Below are 19,552 nucleotides of genomic sequence, written 5' to 3' on the forward strand. Positions count from 1 at the left end.
TGTTTTTCCGCCAGTCCACCAGAACGCCGTCCTGGAGGAGGCTCTGAATCCTCCTCCGGAGAGTGACCAGGTCCACTGCTGTTTTTTGGTAGACCTTGATGTTCCTTGTCTCCCACAGGACCTGCTTGATGGTATTGATAATCCCCCACTGACGCTGGAGCTCCATGGTCTTGAGTCCCTCTCGGGGACCGTAGAGGACTCTCTCAGCCGTCAGGGAGGACATCGGCAGCAACCTGTTTTGGGAGACAGAGGAAACAACAAGGCCCCAGACCCGCCTAGCCACGGTGCACTCCCAGAACAGATGGTGAATGTGTTCCGAGTCAGTGCAACCGTGGGGGCAGCGTTCAATCAGAGCTAAGTGCCTGCGATACATAAATGTTCTTGTGGGGAGACACCTGTGAGCTGTCATCCAGGCAATGTCTTTTTGTTTATTTGTAAGACACTTGTGTGTCACATTTGCCCAGATGACTTGCGGGTCCCGGGCCGGCCCTGACCTCGGGAGTGCGGCTGTTTTGTTAGATCTTAAATAAGCCATGATGATTTTATAGCTCCACGAGGTCAAGCCAGCCCTGGGCAATCCTGCCCCAAAAGCAAAGTCCTTCAGCGCCTGATAGACAAAGGGGGTTCCCAGCTATACGGTACAGTTAGGTCAAGCACACCCAGGCCTACTGCCTTTAGGAAGGGGGTGGTGTAGTACCTGGCAAAGGCACCAGAGGCCTTTCCCTCCTTCCCAGCGTTCTGGACCAGAGCGGCCAGACCCTGCACCATAATGATTTTAACTATGTCTGGGACCCCCCACCCCCTATTCCTCTCGTCTTTGAGGAGGGTGGCTCTGCTCAATTTTTCCATATTGCTCCCCTAGACAAAGTGAAAGACCAACCTAGCGATTTGATTGCTGGTGGCCTTGTCTGGGGGAAACACCCTCCCCACATTAAGAAGAATGGGCAGGACAATTGCCTTCAGGACGAGGATCTTACCCGCCATGGTCAGGGGCCGCGCACTCCAGCTTCGGGCTTTGTTTTGGACGTGGTGCAGGGCTCCCTCCCAGCTCGTTCGCCCTCCTCCGTCAGCCTGGAAGGTCACCCCCAAGAGCTTGATGGTATCTCTGCGCACAGGGAAGGAAACGGTTAACGGCTCACTATAATAAGGAGACAGAAACATTTCACTCTTGTCCCTGTTGACCAGGGCGCCAGTGGCCGCACAGAAGTCGTTACCTTGGTGGCACAAGCGATGGAGCGACTATCTGTGGTGACGATGGTGATGTCATCCATGTACACCATCACTTTTAGCCGCTCTCCCCCAGCCCCCGACAGCGGGTAGCCCGCCACTCCGGGGCTGGCCCTGATGGCCTGGAGAAACGGTTCAGGTAGATGACGTACAGGAGAGATGCTAGAGGGCACCCCTGCCTGACACCAGACCTGATGGCAAACGGGTCAGAGGGCTGGCGGTTGACAACCACTCTGCCCGTTATGTCAGTCAGGCAGATCTTCGTCCAGCGCCGGAGGGGGCCAGGAATGTTCATTCTCTCCAGCACTCTCTCCAAGCACACATGACTCACCCGGTCAAATGCCTTCTCTTGGTCAAGGCTGAGAAGGCACAAGGGGGACCTCTGCTCCCCGGAGTGGACGATTAAATCCCTCGTGAGGAGCAGGTTGTCATTAATGGACCTCCCCTGCACACTGCAGGTCTGGTCCGCCCGATCACCGATGTTATCAGGCCTTGGAACCTCCTCATCAGCGCCTTCGCCATGATCTTATAGTCGACTGAGAGGAGGTTGATCGGCCGCCAGTTGCGGAGGTCCTTCAGGTCCCCCTTCTTTGGGACAAAAGCTACCGAGCTCTGTCTCAGTGAGGCCCCCAACCGCCCTTCCCTGTACGCCGCTCTAAAGACTTCCGCCACGTCCTCCTTCAGGAGATCCCAGTAAGTTTGGTAGAACTCGGCTGGGATTCCGCCAGGACCCGGAGCTTTGTGCTGGTTGAGGATAGCACGGCTCGGGTGAGCTCTTCGGTGCTCAACTTCGGCTCCATCTGCTCATCACCCAGACGTCTGTCAAAGCAGCCCAGGAAGGTGTCCATGAGATCCTCCTCGGAGGGCCTCTCACTTTAAAGGCCCCCGTAGAACTCCCTGGCCACCTCACGGACCTCCGCCTCTTCAGACACCACCACACCTCTGTTGTTATAGAGAGACAAGATGTTGTTAGTCTTAGACCGCCCTGCGGAAGAAAAACCGCGTGCACTTCTCATCCTCCTCGAGGCCCTGGAGCTTGGAGCGGAAAAAGAATTTTTCCCGCTCCTCCCAGTAGAGGGTGGTGAGGCTCTGTCGAGTCTGTGCGATTTTGCTGCTACCATCCAGGCCTCGGGACTGGAGGAGGCTCAGTCTCTGGAGGGCAGCATTGTGACGTACAAAACCTGCCCTCCTTTCCTTTGCCTTCCTCCGCCCGGCTACCCGGAAGTAGCCTCGCACTCGCTCCTTCACCATCTCCCACCACTCCACCGGGGAGTCAAAAAGATGTTTCAGACTCACCCACTCCAGGTAACGTCTCGAGAAGGAGAGTTGCACCTGGGGGTCTCGGAGATGGCTGGTGTTCATTCGCCAGAGCCTCTTACCCACGGTTATGGATTTCTCCCAGGTCAGGGACACGGTCACCATGTGGTGGTCTGAGAAGTGCACCGCCTGGATCGAATAAGCGGGCACTCCCAGGCCTGGGGAGAGCAGAAACAAATCAATCCTGGTTGAGGAGCAACCAGAGGAACTCACCCACGTGTGTTGGGGGGGAGAGGCGCCCCCGGCGTCGTGGAGGGAGAAATCCTCTATGAGGGACCACAGCAGGTTGCTGGAACGATCCCGTCTGGGTCTGCTGCGGTCCTCATCTTTTAGAGCACAGTTGAAATCCCCCCCCCACGACAACCGACATTGTGCAATGTAACAGTGGTGACAGTTTTGTGAAAACGGAGACCCTCTCGGCCACGCTGGTGGGGCCGTACACGTTGATGACCCTGAGTGGGGAACCCCCGACCTCGAAATCCGTGACGAGGATTCACCCACTCTCTACGATGTTACTTGATGTACATAGGGATTTTTCACTAACGTGCCGACTACATCAGCTCTGGCGATGTTAGAGCCAGACCAGAGAGAGTCTCCCAATCTCCATTCTCCCCCCAGAATGCCATCCAACTCCCGGAACGGAATGCCACATTCCTGGAGCAGGATGATGTCTGAGGGGACCTGGGAAAGGATGGAGAAAACGGTGTGTCGTTTGGCTGAGTCTTTGATACTACGGGTGTTAAGTGTTGAAATTGTAAGTGAATATGTCATGATAGGTTTTATTGTTTATGTGTGTCTGATGATCCTATGTTACTATTGGCGATGTCTCGACTGATTTTATTGAGTTTGTCCAAAACTGTGTCCGGGTTATTGTGGTGCCTACTCACCCCCGGACCATGTGCACTCACAGGCCTCCCCTCCTGACTGCCTGGGAGGTTCCGTCCTGGAGAGGTGGGGGCAGGTGTTCTTGCCCCAGGCTTCCCCCTGAGAGGAGGCTGATGTTGCAGACCCTTTAACAGAGTCTGGACCGGGGGCTGGCTGGTCCCTAATGGTTCTGGGTCGAAAAGTGATGGGGTTTTGAAGGTTTTCTTTGTAGTGTATGGGTGGTGGTGGAGATGGTTTGGCAGGGCGGGAAGGGGGCTCAGGCCTGGCTGTGGAAGGTGTACTGTGTTCCAGTTTTGAATTTGGCTGTGTTGTTTGTTTTTTTGTTTGTTGGCGAGCTATTGCGGGGTTGGGAGGTTGAATGGGGGATTGTTGACTTGCTGCGGTTGGTGATCTGATTCTTTTGCCCTTTCTTTGTTTGATTTTTTGCCAGGGTGTTATCAAATTGGAATCTGATTTGGTTGTTGAGGAGTCTGACTCCACCACCATAATAGGGGTGTCGGAGTCAGGCTTCTCTTCAACAGTGACGGGGTTGGTAGGACCTAATTCAACAGGAGGCGCTGTGAAGTTGGGGGTTCCAGGGGTGGTGATACAGAGGGTAGGGTCTTGTGCTATGGTCTGTGCTTGTGGGGGTGGGCTTCCAGGCTGGGAAGGGGTGGGAGTGGGTGGTCTGGTGCATGGCATAGGGGTAGGCGAGGGAGGCGGTGGAGCCGGAGGGGGGGCAGCAGATGGTGTTCGTGTACGAAAGGGGGCAATCTCTAAAGAGATGCCCCCTCGCTCCGCAGAGGTTACAGGGCTTTGGATCACGGCATGCCCTGGCCTCGTTCTCGCCGCTGCATGTCTTGCACTTGACCACCGCGCAGGCTGCGGCTTAGTGGCCTTACTCGCCGCAGTTCCTGCACAGCTTGGGCATGCCGTAATAGAACACCACCCCCCTGTGTCTCCCCAGCGTGATAGAGCTGGGGATGTGGCATACCCCCCCCCCGGTGCAGAGGGGTCCGGGTTTAGCTGGACCAGCCATTTCCTGGCTCCGGTCCAGACTCCGTCCTCATCAAGGACTCTCCGGGCTTCAGATCTAACAATGCCATACCTGCCCAACCACGTACTCACATCGTGGTTCTGTACAGCTTCATTATAAAACTGCACAGTGACCACCTTGTTTTCCGTGTCGGACAGGGGCTCTACATCGAAATTACTGAGGGGAGCCTTATCCTTCCCCTCTCTATAGAGGTTCCAGAACCTCTCCAGGATGTTTGCACTTCTGAAACTAATTTCAAAAATGTCAGCGTTTCCAGGAACCTTCACCAGGCAGTTTGGTTCGCCAGGCACGAAGCCCATGGCTCGCCCATGAAGCACTGGCTAAATTCTAGGCGGGTCAAACCTGTCTCTTGTTTGCGTTTGGGGCAGCAGCATTGCTTGCCCCCCCCTGTGGCTGCTGGCTCAGTGGTGCCCCCTATGGCTGCGCCCTTCGCCCCTCGTGCCACCAGGGGGGGCCACTAGCACCGCTGCCCCCTTCTCCGCTGTTCTGGAGGGTCATCCGGACAGCGTTATGGCGTCTGACTCCTGGCTGGGCTCCTGATGCCATCCTCTCTCTCACTCACTCAGGCCGGACCTAAGCAGGTAGAAGAGAAGGAAGCACAGGAACAGCGCTTAGCAGGTTGCTGGTCCGTCCCAGGGGGACCAAGCAGTGCTGAAACGGAGGGAGCTGATCTGGGCTCAGCTCCTCCAGGTGCAATGGGACCTCCCTTCCAGTAGGGGTGCCCGGCGTTGATCCACCATGGTGTCTTTGCTGGATCAGAGCACCGCTGCCATTGTGGGGGGAGGTCCTCGGGTCCCCCTTTCCGCCTGCTCCTCGGCCTCGTCCTCTGGGTCCACCTGGTGGTCTGCTGCGGCCTGGAGAGCAAGAGAGGGGAGAACGGAGCAAGGGCGAAGGCCCAGCAAGGCTGGCATAGACTGGAGAGCGAGCTGCTACGGGCCTTCTCTCCGGGCAGCTCTGCACTCCCCTCTGGTCTCCGGCGATGGGCGTTCCGCAGCAGTGGTGTGGTCGCCGGATGGCGGGAGTCTTCTGGCAGGGGGGCCTCCAAGCGCTGTCCTGGCTTCGGCGTTGGGGGTTCAGCAGGCCGCAGTCAGGCCACTGGTACCTGCCTAGCCCCAACACTATAAGGTCCGGCCTGGTCCGCCGGTCTGATGCTCTAGACACAACCACGGTTAAGCCACTGGTACTGCGCTATCACACCAGACCTTCAGAGAGAGAGAGGAGGAGAGAGAGAGAGGCACGTCTGCTCAAATCACACCCAAGATCCACGAGCCCACTGTCCTCAGCTAGCTAACCAGCAGAGGGCAGTAGACTCGTGAACAATGAAGAGAAACCCGAGCACACGTGAGTGAGTGTGAACGGTGAGTGAATTGTGTGTGTTACCTGTGATAGATTGGCGACCTGTTGAGGGTGTATTCCTGCCTCTCACCCAATGCCTGTGATGGATTGGCGACCCCGTCCAGGGTGCATGCCTGCCTCTCGCCCAATGCATGCTGGGATAGGTTCCAGCACCACCCACATGCACTCTGACCAGGATAAGCGCATATAGAAAATGCATGGATGGATCGTTAGGCAATTAAAGTGTATGATAAAACAATTAACAATACAGCAATTGTAACTGTACACAGGGGTTCTCTGAGACCAGGGTTGGGAACCCTGGGATTTGACGCAACAAAGTTTTCAAACAGTCATGCTTCAAATGAAGCTGATCCTCTATAGGGATGTCTATAGGGATGTATATGCGTACCTAGTGGTAACCCATTTCATTTTATTGTTACAGTGCAGAAGACTATGTCTTCTTGGGAATTACACACTAAGCACTACATTATAATTGAAGCAAATTATCATTATTCACACATTATTGTAAACCAGAGATGGAAATGTAAGACATTACTTTATGTCCAGACGTGTCCTTACTATTTCAGTCAGGACAAATCCATGTGTTGGATTTGATTCTGGCACTGCTAAGGAGCCTAGTTTAGCTGTGGAGAAGCCATTAAATGTCACTGGTGTACTGTTGCAGGATTCCTGCCTGTCTTAGATTTTTAAAACTGGGTGCAGGTTCCATCCATGAATTTCAAGAGTGACGACACCTCACAGCAGTACAGAGATGAGCTGACTTCAGCATTACAGAGATACAACCAAAATGTACCTCCAATATTCAACACTTCAAAAAACCAAGAGGAAAAATGTATTATTTATGTCCATAAACCCACTAACTAAATTTTTTTTATCATGCCCCAAATTTGAGATGTTGTTTTGAATCATATGTGATCATTTAATTCAGTTCATTTTCTCATGCTGGACAAACAGGACTTTATCCTGCTCTTCTGCATCACCCTTCTCAAAATCAACAACATCTGTTGCACTTCGACTCATCTTCCTCATCATCATCATCTTCACTTCCCCTCAGAGCCATGCAAATCTTTCAATCTTCAGTTCAATATCAATTGTATTTTGAGTTCTGTTAAATTCACCTTGTCGAGTTCTAGTTAAAGTGTCAAGGTCACCTTTATTTGTAAATACAGTAGTTTTTGCAAAGATAATTAATCATTTTTGAACAAAAAGATATTTTCAGCCTCCAGTCCTGTTTCTTGAGGACATTCCATGTCTTGATAAACTTTTTCAGGGCTTGACTTTTAAAACTTTCCTTCGTTTGATTTCTTATCAACTTGCCTGACTGGTAAAGTGTGAAAAACTTCTGATCCCTGATAAGCTATGACAGTTTTTTTTTCTAAATAAAGGAACATTTTTTTGTGTGTTATTTTACTGTAGCCTGTACACAAAAGCATTCACAGCTAAAATGAGAAAAGGACTTGAAAGACTCTATAATCCTTTGTGGCTTCTGATTTTTTGACATGACATAACATGGTTTATTTCCATAATCATCCACTTTGTTAAAGGCAAATCAGTTACCTCAACAGCATGACCTTACACTTCCCAGCTTTCCCAAGAATTTAGCCTGCAGGGATTCAGTGACCTATTTTTATACAGGATGTTTGATATTATAGGGCATCAACATTCCCTGGGAAAGATGATTGCCAAAAATGGATTGGGGACTAACATTCAGAAGTGGTTACATGTGTTTAATAAAAATGGTGCACTTGATCCATAGGGTGGGTCTATGAAGATGAAATACTGATGCAGCTGCTCACTCAGCGGTGCACTGAAAGCAATGCTATTTGTCGGGATGTGCTGTGACATTTACTGTAGAGTTGAGTTTAATATGCCTTCAGTATTCAACCCCAGAGCTCTTCCTGCTCTTACCATTGCTGCACTGCTCACTTTAGAATATTTACTAAAAAGTAAGCTATTTTCTATTGTGAAATTACAAATTTTATTTGAGAGTAATTGTGTGATCTTGTTATGCTGTAACATGACATCTAGTAGGTGATTTTAGATTAAAGCTCAATGGTTGATCCTTATGGGAAGAGAATGTACTGCAATATATTTGCTCTCTTTCTTCTTAATGATGTCTGAACCCTGACTGATGCGGGACCAGCTAGTTATTATCAGAGAGGAAAGTGGAGAGTCTTTTAAAGACAGAATGTTCAAGAGTTTTGGACAAGAATGGGAGCAAAGAGACAGATCTGTAGTTAATGACAGCTGAGGAGTCAAGAACAGGTTTCTTTAGTAGGAAACTTGAAGGAGGAGGGAAAGCATCTAGAAGATCAGGGGGAATTCACCAGAAAGGTGAGTGATGGATTGGACTTGTAACTATGGCATTGTTAATTAAAGAAAATTCCCACTTTTTTCTATATTCCAAATGGTTGTTGTATTTATTTATTTATCCATATTTGATGCCCAGATTGGATAGTAGGTGCCCTGTGACTGCTTAGACACTATCTCTATATTTTTAGTCATGTATATGCGATGTCAGTGTTTACATACAGAGAATTGCTCTATATGATGATGAGGAGGATGATGATCAGTATTATTAATTAGTACTAATATTATCAACATTATGTCTCTTGCTAAAAGAAGATCTTGGAGGGAGTGAGGGAGAATATCACCATGGGGTAGGTGGGTGGGAGCGAGGTTTGAGAATTGTCTACATTACTACATTACTATGTATATTATATTTTTTTCTAAGCTAAAAATCTGAAAATTTGATCAAAAAAAGGAGTGATGGGCTGGAGGGAAAGGAGGGTATCGGGTCAAGGGCACAGGTGGTTGCATGAGTGGAGAGCAGGAGTTCAGATACGTCAGCATCTGTGAGGGGAGAGAAGGCAGAGAGGAAGGGAGGGAGCATAAGTGGGAAGAGGGAGGAGGGATGGGAGAAGGGGTAAAGACAGATCCAGGAGCCTTGGTAGACTGAAGGAGCTGCGGATGTCTACAACTTTCTCATTGAAGTAGGTTGCAAAGAGGGGGTGGGCAGTGGAGGGGAGAGAATGTAGAGAACAGTTTATGAGGGTTTCAGGTTGTTGCATTGTTATGTCTGAGATAAATATACTGTCAGAAATACAGTTTTTACAAATATTTTGCAAGTACTGTTGTTTTACTGCTAGCCAAATCAGTAAGTATGCAATGCATAAATAGCACTCTAGAATCTCTGGTGTTGCAATCTAGTTAACTTTATTAAATATGATGAAGTCACTTTATTTCATTGCTTTAGCAGACTACCAGTGGAAATCCACTGAAGCTGTAGTAGTTCCTCTCTTGAAATCAGTTAATGCAAGTTTGGCAAACTCCTGCACAGGCTTTTTGATTAATTGACCTGAAATGCAATTTCTGCCATTGAGCAGATCAGGTGCCATGTCCATTTGTTATAAAATCTGGAAATGCATTTTAACAAATCAGAAGAAGTAACCTTGTTTAAACTAATAATCTCAAAGATTTTCATTAAAATAAATGTCTTTTAAGTCACTATCTATCGCTGCATTGGGTAACACAATGGTGATTGAGCCTATTTTTATATGAATTTATACTATTATTATTATCATAATTCAGGATTAAAAAACTTGGTGTCTGTGGCGACATTCCCGGGAAAAAATGACAAGCGGCGCACAGTTAGTGTTTTTTTTTTTTGTGAGCGGCGAACTGTTTTTTCCGGTGTCTGCATGCGTTACAATAACAGAAAAAGGGGGGGTTAGGGGAGTTATGGAACCCTAAAAAGTTTTTGTGTAACATGAGAGATCATATTATTTGTTGATGTAGATTTCGTATTACATTTAATGACAATGTAACTTTACTAAATTACATAGCTATTTGCACAGCTAACGCTAGCTACCGGACCATGTCAAGAAAGACAACATTAGTTTAGACAAAATTGCGCACAGTATCCATTATAGGATTTTATCAATACCAATACCACTATTGATACTGCTTATCAATACCAATACTTATCAATACTCTTATCGATACTTCCTAATTTGGAGTGCAAAATACATGTTGTTAAAATAATTATCAGTACTACTTTTATATTAGTTTGGGCAAAAAATATTTAACAAAATAGTTCTGTTGAAAAAATTTAATGTTTTCTGAGACAAAACCTGATGCTGGGACCAATTGGTATATATACTGTAAATGTAATGTGTATTAAGAGAATGTTTAGTTCTTTAAAAAAGGGACGGTAAACCATCCTTTATTATTATGATAAAACTGAATGATGTGTTACCAAAGTTATCTTTGTAGGTCATGTTATATACTATATTTTACAGTTTAGAATTTTGCATTAAGAGGTTGAAAGTTGAGCACAAGGGATAATAGTGCCAGTTTGGTTGAAGAAGTTATTTAAATACACTTGATTAAAGATTATATTTTTCATGGAAAGAAGCGGTGATCTTTTTTATTTGAGAACACAGCATCTTCAAAGAGGTATAGATTTCATATTATACAACAATGTCTCTGTTTGCAAACGTGTGCTCCTACTTAATTTGGTACTCAAATGGCAAAGGAGTATAAGGCAGGGCTGGAGATAAGTCTAAGCATCAAGTTACACAAACAATTAATTCCTAGAGAGAGAGAGAGAGTAGGTGTGTGTGTGTTTGTGTTTTCTCAGAGTTAGGACTAAGATTCAGGGGCCAGGATTGGCCTGGTTTTTGAGCAGCTAAGTGTTATGGAAGTCTGACACTTGATAATAAATAAAACTTATACATAGTGATACAAGTATATTATTACATTATCGGCTCCTATTATTACATTTTTAATGATTTTTTTAAACCCAACTAATAATGTAATAACCAGTCAATAATCTAATAACTTATTACATTATGTGCAAAAAGTAATTACGTCATTGGTTCAGAAATGTTATTACATTATTGGTAAGTTATTACGTTATCGACTTTTATTACATTAAGAACGGAAAAATGATTACGTTATTGGCAGTTATTACATTAACGGTAGTTATTACATTATTGGCTGCTACAGGGTCTCAACCTGAAGAGGCTTATTGAAAGAAGTGACTCGCTGAATCATCAAGCGTCCATATCAACATCCAGCATCCAGTATACTGGACATTTAGGAGTTGACCCATAAAATGTGAGTCTTTCTGATACACTGTACTCACAAAAACACTGAAAACAAACACTGCATGCCCATCATTTGTAAAAATGTGTACTTTTCTATGTAATTATTTCTGGTACTAATATTACAAGTATAGGTAAATTGGTATATCTCAGAAAGTGTATATATTTAAAATATATGTTCAAGGCCATTTAATAATACCACAAAAAAAAAAATGGTGAAATTCATTGGGGTTTCTGAATTGCCCCCTATCTGTGCAAGGTTGAATTCAAAATAGAAAATGAGCCATATCTCTGCAATGCTTTGTTGTATTGATGCAAAACTTGGCACCTTTCTTTATCAGGGGGCCTAAGGGGTACAGCAAGGGGTATAGCAAGTTGCATAATATTTGACCCACAATTTCTCTTATATATGCTGATTACTCTGCAACAAAGCAGATATTTTAATCAACCCTTTTGTGCAACATATGCCATTGGTGTCGGCCATTTTGTTTTTCAGTCATTTTGGACATCTCCTAGAGTCAATGCTGAATCCAGCTGCAATTTTGGGTTACATCTATGGAACATTTTCTTTAAGAGTTGTTAACAGACAGTTGTACGGTCAAACAATATGACTGCAATATACTAACAAATTTGTTGGCAAAGGCACCATAAAGGAAGAGGGGCCATATATTTGCAAACCTCATCTATTGGCATCAAACTTGGTACAGATACTTACCATAAGGTCTGGGGTCACACAACAATATTTTGTGAAATTTGACCACTTGGGGATGCTATCCCAAAATGCATATTTAAACCCTAATTACTCTGAAACTAAAGCATACATTTCAACCAAATATTATGGGGAACATTACAGTAATGAGTCTGAATTGAACAACCAGCAGAATAGTTCTCATGGAGGTACTGTAGCACTTGGCCCCTTCATTGCTGCTAGCAACTATATTTATTACTATTATTAGGGGTCCAAGCAATGATCTCATCTGGGAAATATACCTGTACCGTATGTGTCACCACTCACTTGGATTGCTGCCATATTGGAAATGCTATTAGCCATTTTCCACTGTCCCCGGTTTTGGCCTAACTACATGAATAAGGCTTGACACATTTGTAGTGGGTACATCCTTGTGGCCACTGAAAGATTTTGGCATTGACTGACCACTTGCTGGCACTGTCATTTGAATTTCCAATATTCAGTCGTAACCCATAACAATTATAATTGCCCATTTTGAGTGAGACACTTGAATCCTAACTCACAGATCTTTTCTTATGGACTGATCAAATGGTTAGGTGTTACAATATCCTCTATTTAGAATTTTCTGCCATTTCAAATTTTTTGAAAAATATTTAACAGATATCTCTTTCTAGTGTGTCTGACATTGATCATGAAATTTGAGAGCACCATGACAAAAAGTTATCGAAAGATAGTTGCTAGGTCAAACAATAAGGTTGCTCTAAACAAATAACTTTGAAGGAGAAGATGCCAAATAGGAGGTGAATTATATCTCTGCAATTCTTTGTTGTATTGATGCAAAACGTGGTACCCTTTTTTGTCAGGGGGTCCAAGGGGTATGCAACAAACATGAACACTATACCAAGAAAAATGTATATATACTGATTACTTTGCAACAAAATAAAGTATTTCATCCAATGCTAAGTCCTACTCTGTTTTACTTAGGGACCAGAAACTAATGTCTCAAGATACTACTTTACATACAGAACAAATTTGCATAAAGGACCCATTAGCCTACGATTATAGATTTGCCATCATTTTGAATGAATTAAAAAACACTAAGATCTTTCTTCTCCTGGATGGTTTTACTGAATTGCCTGAAACTTGAATTGGAGCACGTACTCATGAATATCTTTAAAAGTTATATAAATTAAGTGGGTACACTTTAAAACAAAGAATGAGCATGTGGGTGTGGCATTTTATCAAAAAGCAAATAAATCCCAAACAGTTTGACATTATGTGATGAAATATTGTTTGCCTATTGATGACTCCATTCTGAAGCCAGTCCTAAATTGGATTAAGCCATAGAGTAGCACTATAGAGCTCATTGCTTTTTAAAAATGGAAAAATTATCTTTAAATTATACTCTAAAGAGAGTGCTTCAAGCTTGCAAAGCACATCCTGTCCGACCACAGCCTTAATTCCAAATGTTCAGATTACTGGACAGTGGAAAAAAATGCAACTAAACATTAACACTGAATAATTAAATAAATAGCATCTCTGCTTCTTCTTGTCATATCCTCTATTAATTTGAATGACATAAAAAAACACTTCTGGCTAACATGTTCAGGAAGCTGAAGCAGATAAGAGTACTCTACCATTGATCTGAGAAGCAGGAATCTGATATTTAAAATGTCCAGTATACTGGATGGTTGGAATGAGGATTATACCACAGCTACTTGCCAACAAAATTTATTATCTGCCACAAAATCATGTATATACTGATTTTATTATGCATATTTTTCCATATCTAGCTTCTGCCACAAAATAGTCCAAAAAAAAAAACAACAGCAATAATGGCTTTTCTTATCCTTGGCACTTCAAGCAAGTTCAACTAGGTCACAGAGTTTTTAATTTCACTAAGTTCACACTATTTACAAAAATTAAATTGGACAGTTTCCTATATTGTGAAGTGTGTCACTGTGTTAAAGGGAATTTTTTGGGGATGTTGATATTACGATTTGGTGTATCTGCTATTCCTGTAGCGTGATCATTTTCTTCCTTTCTGAGGTTTTTTCTCATATAGTCGAGTTGCAGTATCTTTAGGATAATGCTGTCAAGGTATTTAATGTCTTATTTAAATATTCAATTGATCACCTGACTGATTCAGTTGTTAATATCCCTTTAATATTTGGTTCGCTTATAGGATGAAAGGAGATGTCCCATGTGCCACCTATCATGTAAGCAGTAGAAATAATTTCTGCAATAGAGTCATTGTATGGAAAGTCAGAGCAGAAAAAGGAGTGTTTAAATGAGATCCCTAATACATTTTTGAGAAAAATAAAGAATACTAGAAACATTGAAAATATTTATGCTCAGTGAACTTTATTGACTTACAGTTTACATGAGAACATTTCACAAGAAGTCCATATTGTATGAGTGCTTGCTACTGCGTCTCATCTTGGTTTCATCCCTCATTCTGCTGCTTTCCCCTGAAATCCAGTAACAGTGCATTTAGAACCTCTTAGTAATTATTTTCATTGTGTACATTGACAATGGATTTCATATACAGTAACTCATTTGAAACCTACCTTTCCCATCTCACGGCTCTTGACTCTCAACTTGTTGACCTGGGACTCAGCGATGTCGGCACGCTCCTGAGCTTCCTCCATCTCATGCTGCACCTTCCTGTACCTGGACAGGTGAGTATTGGCTTGTTCCTCCTGTGAGTGAGAAAGACATTTTACCAATCAAAATATTTCACAGTGAATGTTTTCATACAGCAGCAATCATGTCAGCTAAATACTGAAACAGTAAATTTCTCACTGCAGTTTGTCAAAGATAGGAAAGAAAAGCTGTTACACATTTTCATTTAAACTGACTTCCTGAAAGTTTTCCTCAATGCCAAACAGCAGAAGAGAAATTTAATTAAGTCATTTATTTTATCATTCGGTCAACTTTGCTGGTGTCTTTAAATATTGAAGTCTAGTTCCTTTACTTAGCACTGTTCCTATGAATTGAATTGGCAATCAAACTAATATTACCTGTGTTTTATTTTTAAGTGTATTTTTTGAATAGTTGACATTAGCTTTCAGAAAGGAGCAAGGTTTAGACCCAATGAAACTCCCACCTAAACCATTAAAATCCAGTTGGTATTCTACTATGTTGTACCATTCCCAGTTCTTCAATTGGCAATGGAGATTTGTGGACTTTGATATGCTGTTGTGCGACATGGGCTTAGGGGCACAGCTCATGCTAATCACAGAACATGACAAAAACTTTGTTGAAATGATACACTGGTTTTAGAGGAGAGAAATTACAACATTTGAAACTTACATTAAGATTGAACAACTGAGAATGAATACCAAATACTGGCTCAGCAGATGCACAGAGCAGACAAAAACGATAAATAAAAAAATTCCAACAAGCTGTCAAGGAACTGACAACTATTCTAATCCTGATGCACTTAATCAGTGCACAAATTCTTTAAGGCTGTTAATGTTTAGGTCCCAAGCAAAATGTGTTTGCACACTTGAGTTGACCAAACCTCCACTAAGACTCAGTTCCAGAATTTGCCAACAACTTTCTTTCAAACTCTTCAGTAACAAATTATTTGCCCAAGAAAAAAGCACTGCAGTGGCACTGGGGAACTTCTGGGACAATGGCAAGAAAATGTATCCAAATATTGCACTTATGGCAAAATGATACGTGTCCATTCCATCCAGCTCTCTCAATGCATCAAGTATCAACAAGCAATGACAGTGGATGCTATAAAAAATTTACCTTGATTAAATTCCATCACAAAGTTAACATCTTACATTTTAAGAATTTAATTTGAGTTTGTTTTACTTTGTCATTTTTATGAACCAACTCATACTACAAATGTCATAATAATGAATAGCTTTTCATTTATTATTTTTTTGTGCAGGTGACATAACTATACTTTTTGCACATGTAGGCTATTTCGCACAGAGAAAAAAAATGATATAGCACAACTTTGGAAAAATATGCTACTGCTACATGTCTGTGATTCCAGTAACCACACTAAATACAGCACAGTGACGGAGTGGGAATGGTCCTGTTAATCATCGCTAAACTAACAACAATCGACCTATCAACATGGATGACTGGTTGTAATATGATAGTTGTTCAACATCAGCAATCAAAGAAGGCTTTACTGACATGATACTGAGGGATCACGAAAGTGCAGTTGAGAAAACTGCTTTAGAAGAACCTGCTTTCATATTTTCAGTATGTTTTTTTCACGTTTGCAGTCATGGAATATGGAGCATTTGACTTACAGATTCCTCGGCTTGTCTCTTGTAAGATTTCACTTTCAGCTGCAGCTTGTCCACCAGGTCCTGTAGTCTGAAGACATTCTTCTTGTCCTCCTCAGTCTGCAGAGAGTAAAAGAGATTCAGAAAAAGTAGCATGTGTGGCTGTTGTCCACTGTTATTGGTAAAGATGTATAAAACCTTACCTGGTAGGTGAGCTCCTTGACTCTCCTCTCATATTTACGGACACCTTTGATGGCATCGGCTGCATGTTTCTGTTCAGTCTCAACTTCAGATTCCAGTTCACGCACCTTGGATGTAAAATTTGCCAGGAGCATTAGACAAAAGATAATACAGTATATTATCACATGGTTAATATACTATGTAGCTGGGATCCTCTTATTTTTATTGATTAATGTGCAACCTCACAACATATCTGGAAAATGAATTTGTTTAAAAAAAAAAAAAAAAAAAAAATACCAACTGGAATTAATGAAATCTAATATTTATAATTTCTAGTGGGCACTGATTTGGCTAAATGAAGTTGCTACAGGTGGATTACCCTTGCTTCCAGTTTCTGGAGCTGTTTCTTTCCGCCCTTCATAGCCAGACTCTCAGCCTCATCCAGACGGTGCTGCAGGTCCTTGACTGTAACCTCCAGGTTCTTCTTCATCCTCTCCAGATGAGCGCTGGTGTCCTGCTCCTTCTTCAGCTCTTCTGCCATCATGGCAGCCTGCAATTTTATACAGTTTTATGCAGCGCTTATTTAAATTAAAAATAATTTTTTAGGGCAAGGCTGTTGATATCATTCTATTTGTAAGCCAAAGCTCATAGAAAGGTAAATTTAGCTAATAGCACCGTGAGGTTTTACAGTACAGTCCCCACTGATATCTTGCCCTCATACAAGGGACATATCTCAGTGGTTGAGAGGAAAATCCAGCTGAATAATTCACAGAAGAGGCAAAACTAAGCTTTATAAATTTCTCTGTATAAGGTGGAAAAATGAAATAATGTAATACAAGTAAAATGTATATGAGTATAACTCACATCTGTGATGGCCTTCTTGGCTTTCTCCTCAGCATTTCTTGCTTCCTGGATGGTGTCATCCACTTCACCTTGAATTTGAACAAGGTCAGCTTCCAACTTCTTCTTGGTGTTGATAAGGCTGGTATTCTGAATGAAATTGGATATTTCTAGGTTGGCATGTGGATGTTATATAATTTAACCTTTATATTTGTACCATGTCTGATAAACTCACTGACTCACCTGGGTGTGCAGCAGTCCCACACGCTCGCTTGCATCGATCAGCTCCTGCTCAGCCACTTTGCGGCCTCTCTCTGTCTGCTCCAAGGCAACCCTCAGTTCTTCAATCTCAGCCAGCATCAGGTTGTTCCTGCGCTCCACCATAGCAACCTGTTCTTTCATGTCCTCCTGTCCTCTGATCGCATCATCAAGGTGCAGTTGGGCATCCTGACGCAGAGATTGATTAAATTAGTTATGTATAAAAGCCTGAACATGTTGGAGCTCAGCCCTGTCAACATATATTCTAGAAACATACCTTGAGCTGTCCTTGGACATTCCTCAGTTGCTTCTGAGCTTCAGCTGCCTGGCGGTTTGAATGGCTCAGCTGAATCTCCATCTCATTCAGGTCTCCCTCCATCTTCTTCTTGACTCTCAGAGCGTCGTTCCTGCTTCTCACCTCAGCATCAAGAGTGGTCTGCATGGACTCAATCACCCTCTGGCTGTTCCTCTTGATCTGCTCCATTTCCTCATCTTTTTCTGCCAGCCTCCTCTCAATTTCACCCTTGACCTGATTGAGCTCAAGCTGGATCCGGAGAATCTTCGATTCTTCGTGCTCCAGTGCTCCCTGCAGAATTAATTTAGACAGTAATATGGCTTTCACTACATTCACTTTGAGATGAGGATTGAATGATTTAATTTTGTGTTAAAATGGACTAATTTCTCTTCAATTCAATTAAACAAACGAAATGTGATCTATGAATCACAAGTAGGTACAAGTAGCTAGCAGGAAATGTACATAATTATTTTTTTGTGTATATTGGGTTTGTATAATATTTGTACCGTACCTCTGCTTCTTCTAGGGCAGCCTGAATTTCTCCTTTCTCAGTTTCCACAGTCTTCTTTGCCTTCTCCAGCTCATGAATGGTCTTTCCAGTCTCACCGATCTGTTCAGTCAGGTCAGAAATCTCCTCTACAAGGACACAAATCGAAATCAGTTTTATTATTGTAGTAAGTATTCATATTGCATCAATTTTCGGTTATCTGTTTGCCTTATCCCACTCCAGGATTATGCATTGAGAGCCAGATCACCAAGGTTTTTGTTGTGTATACGATTTGCAAAGTATAATGTGACCCTGAAGATATCATGATAATTAATGAAAATGTTGTTCTATATCAAGTGTACATACGCTGCAGATTCTTGTTCTCTCTCTTCAGTGTCTCCAGTTGATCCAGAGCTTCTTCATAGGAGTTCTTCATCTTGAAGAGTTCAGTACTGAGTGAACGGGCCTCTTTCAGAGCCCCCTCCAGCTCTGCCTGGCCTTCCTCATACTTCTGCTTCCATTCTGCCAGAACCTGGTTACATGATAAAACTCAGCCATTACTACCACTTCAAGCTGGTTTTCATTTTAACACCTGATAGTGACAACATAGTTGTTAGTGACCCTAGCTTTGGTGATTTACCTTGTCAAAGTTCCTCTGCTTCTTGTCAAGGTTGGCGGCCTGGGCGTTTGCCCTCTCCACATCAATCATGAGGTCTTCCACTTCTCCCTGCAGTCTCTGCTTGGTCTTCTCCAGAGAGGCACACTTGGAGTTCACAGCCTCAATTTGCTCCTCAGCCTCTTGCAGACGCTGGGCCAGCTTTTTCCTGTAGGGAGTGGGGATTTCATTTATTTTGCAATACTCTTTCTGATTGTGTGATAGGTAGTGGTGGTTCTATAGTTAAGTTGTTTGAAACGGTTTAGTTACTTGGCTTCCTCCAGTTCCTCAGTGCGCTGGATGGCATCAGTTTCATATTTGGACCTCCACTGAGCTACTTCACTGTTGGCCTTGGACATTCCACGCTGCAGCTCAGCCTTGGCCTCCTGCTCCTCCTCATACTGCTCCCTCAGCAGGTCACAGTCATGGCGGGCTGATTGTAACCCATGGGCCAGGGCATTCTTGGCCTTAAAGTCAATGTCAGAGGTGGAAAACAAATTAATGAAGGGGTGTAATAGAGAATGCTGTTGAATGAATAGTTTAGAACCTTCCAGGTCCTCTATAATGCTTTGCATTTCTTAATAAAGTTATGAAATAGTGATATGCATTCTTAATCTTATACCTTGACCTCTTCTTCAATGTGCCTTTTGAGCTCCTCAATCTGCTGTGTGAAGGCTTGTTTGCTTCTCGTCAGCTGTGAAACAAGAGCTTCTTTCTCCTCTAACTGGCGACTCAATTCACCTGAGGAAACCAAAGTATTGTGCATCTCCATCATAGTTTTTTGATTATATTATTTAATCAAAAATCTATATTTGATATACATACCATTTTCAGTATGAAGTCTTGCTTTATGTGCGCTAATGTCATTCAGCTGGCGTACATGCTCATCGCTCTTGGTTTTCAGTTCACTCAGTTGATCTTCAAGGGTACGGCACATTTTCTCAAGGTTGCCCTGTTGGAAAAA

General features: G+C 43.3%; 1 protein-coding gene and 1 long non-coding RNA gene across 3 annotated transcripts in view; one reads left to right on the plus strand and one right to left on the minus strand.

Moving 5' to 3' along the window:
- LOC135237373 (uncharacterized) lies at window positions 1-14,087 on the plus strand. 2 transcript variants are annotated; one of them, XR_010324808.1, is made up of 4 exons: window positions 1-3,298; window positions 5,032-5,823; window positions 6,776-8,155; window positions 13,803-14,087. It is a non-coding gene; the product is annotated as an uncharacterized LOC135237373 (long non-coding RNA). The 2 variants fall into 2 exon arrangements; XR_010324807.1 differs by lacking the exon at window positions 13,803-14,087 and having other exon boundaries at window positions 6,776-8,449.
- Window positions 13,961-19,552, minus strand: part of LOC135237369 (myosin heavy chain, fast skeletal muscle-like) — a 15,816-nt gene continuing 10,224 nt past the window's right edge. The window contains exons 28-41 of the mRNA XM_064304482.1: window positions 19,414-19,540; window positions 19,211-19,329; window positions 18,859-19,055; window positions 18,574-18,757; window positions 18,300-18,465; window positions 17,958-18,082; window positions 17,429-17,737; window positions 17,137-17,340; window positions 16,918-17,043; window positions 16,433-16,603; window positions 16,077-16,181; window positions 15,898-15,993; window positions 14,188-14,319; window positions 13,961-14,088 (exon numbers count right to left, since the gene is read on the minus strand). Of these exons, the coding sequence (XP_064160552.1) occupies window positions 14,071-14,088; window positions 14,188-14,319; window positions 15,898-15,993; window positions 16,077-16,181; window positions 16,433-16,603; window positions 16,918-17,043; window positions 17,137-17,340; window positions 17,429-17,737; window positions 17,958-18,082; window positions 18,300-18,465; window positions 18,574-18,757; window positions 18,859-19,055; window positions 19,211-19,329; window positions 19,414-19,540 (2,079 nt within the window). The 3' untranslated portion in view covers window positions 13,961-14,070. The remainder of the gene's footprint in view (window positions 14,089-14,187; window positions 14,320-15,897; window positions 15,994-16,076; window positions 16,182-16,432; window positions 16,604-16,917; window positions 17,044-17,136; window positions 17,341-17,428; window positions 17,738-17,957; window positions 18,083-18,299; window positions 18,466-18,573; window positions 18,758-18,858; window positions 19,056-19,210; window positions 19,330-19,413; window positions 19,541-19,552) is intronic.

The sequence above is a fragment of the Anguilla rostrata genome, chromosome 13 (assembly GCF_018555375.3).
Source record: "Anguilla rostrata isolate EN2019 chromosome 13, ASM1855537v3, whole genome shotgun sequence".
In the NCBI taxonomy this organism is placed as follows: domain Eukaryota; kingdom Metazoa; phylum Chordata; class Actinopteri; order Anguilliformes; family Anguillidae; genus Anguilla; species Anguilla rostrata.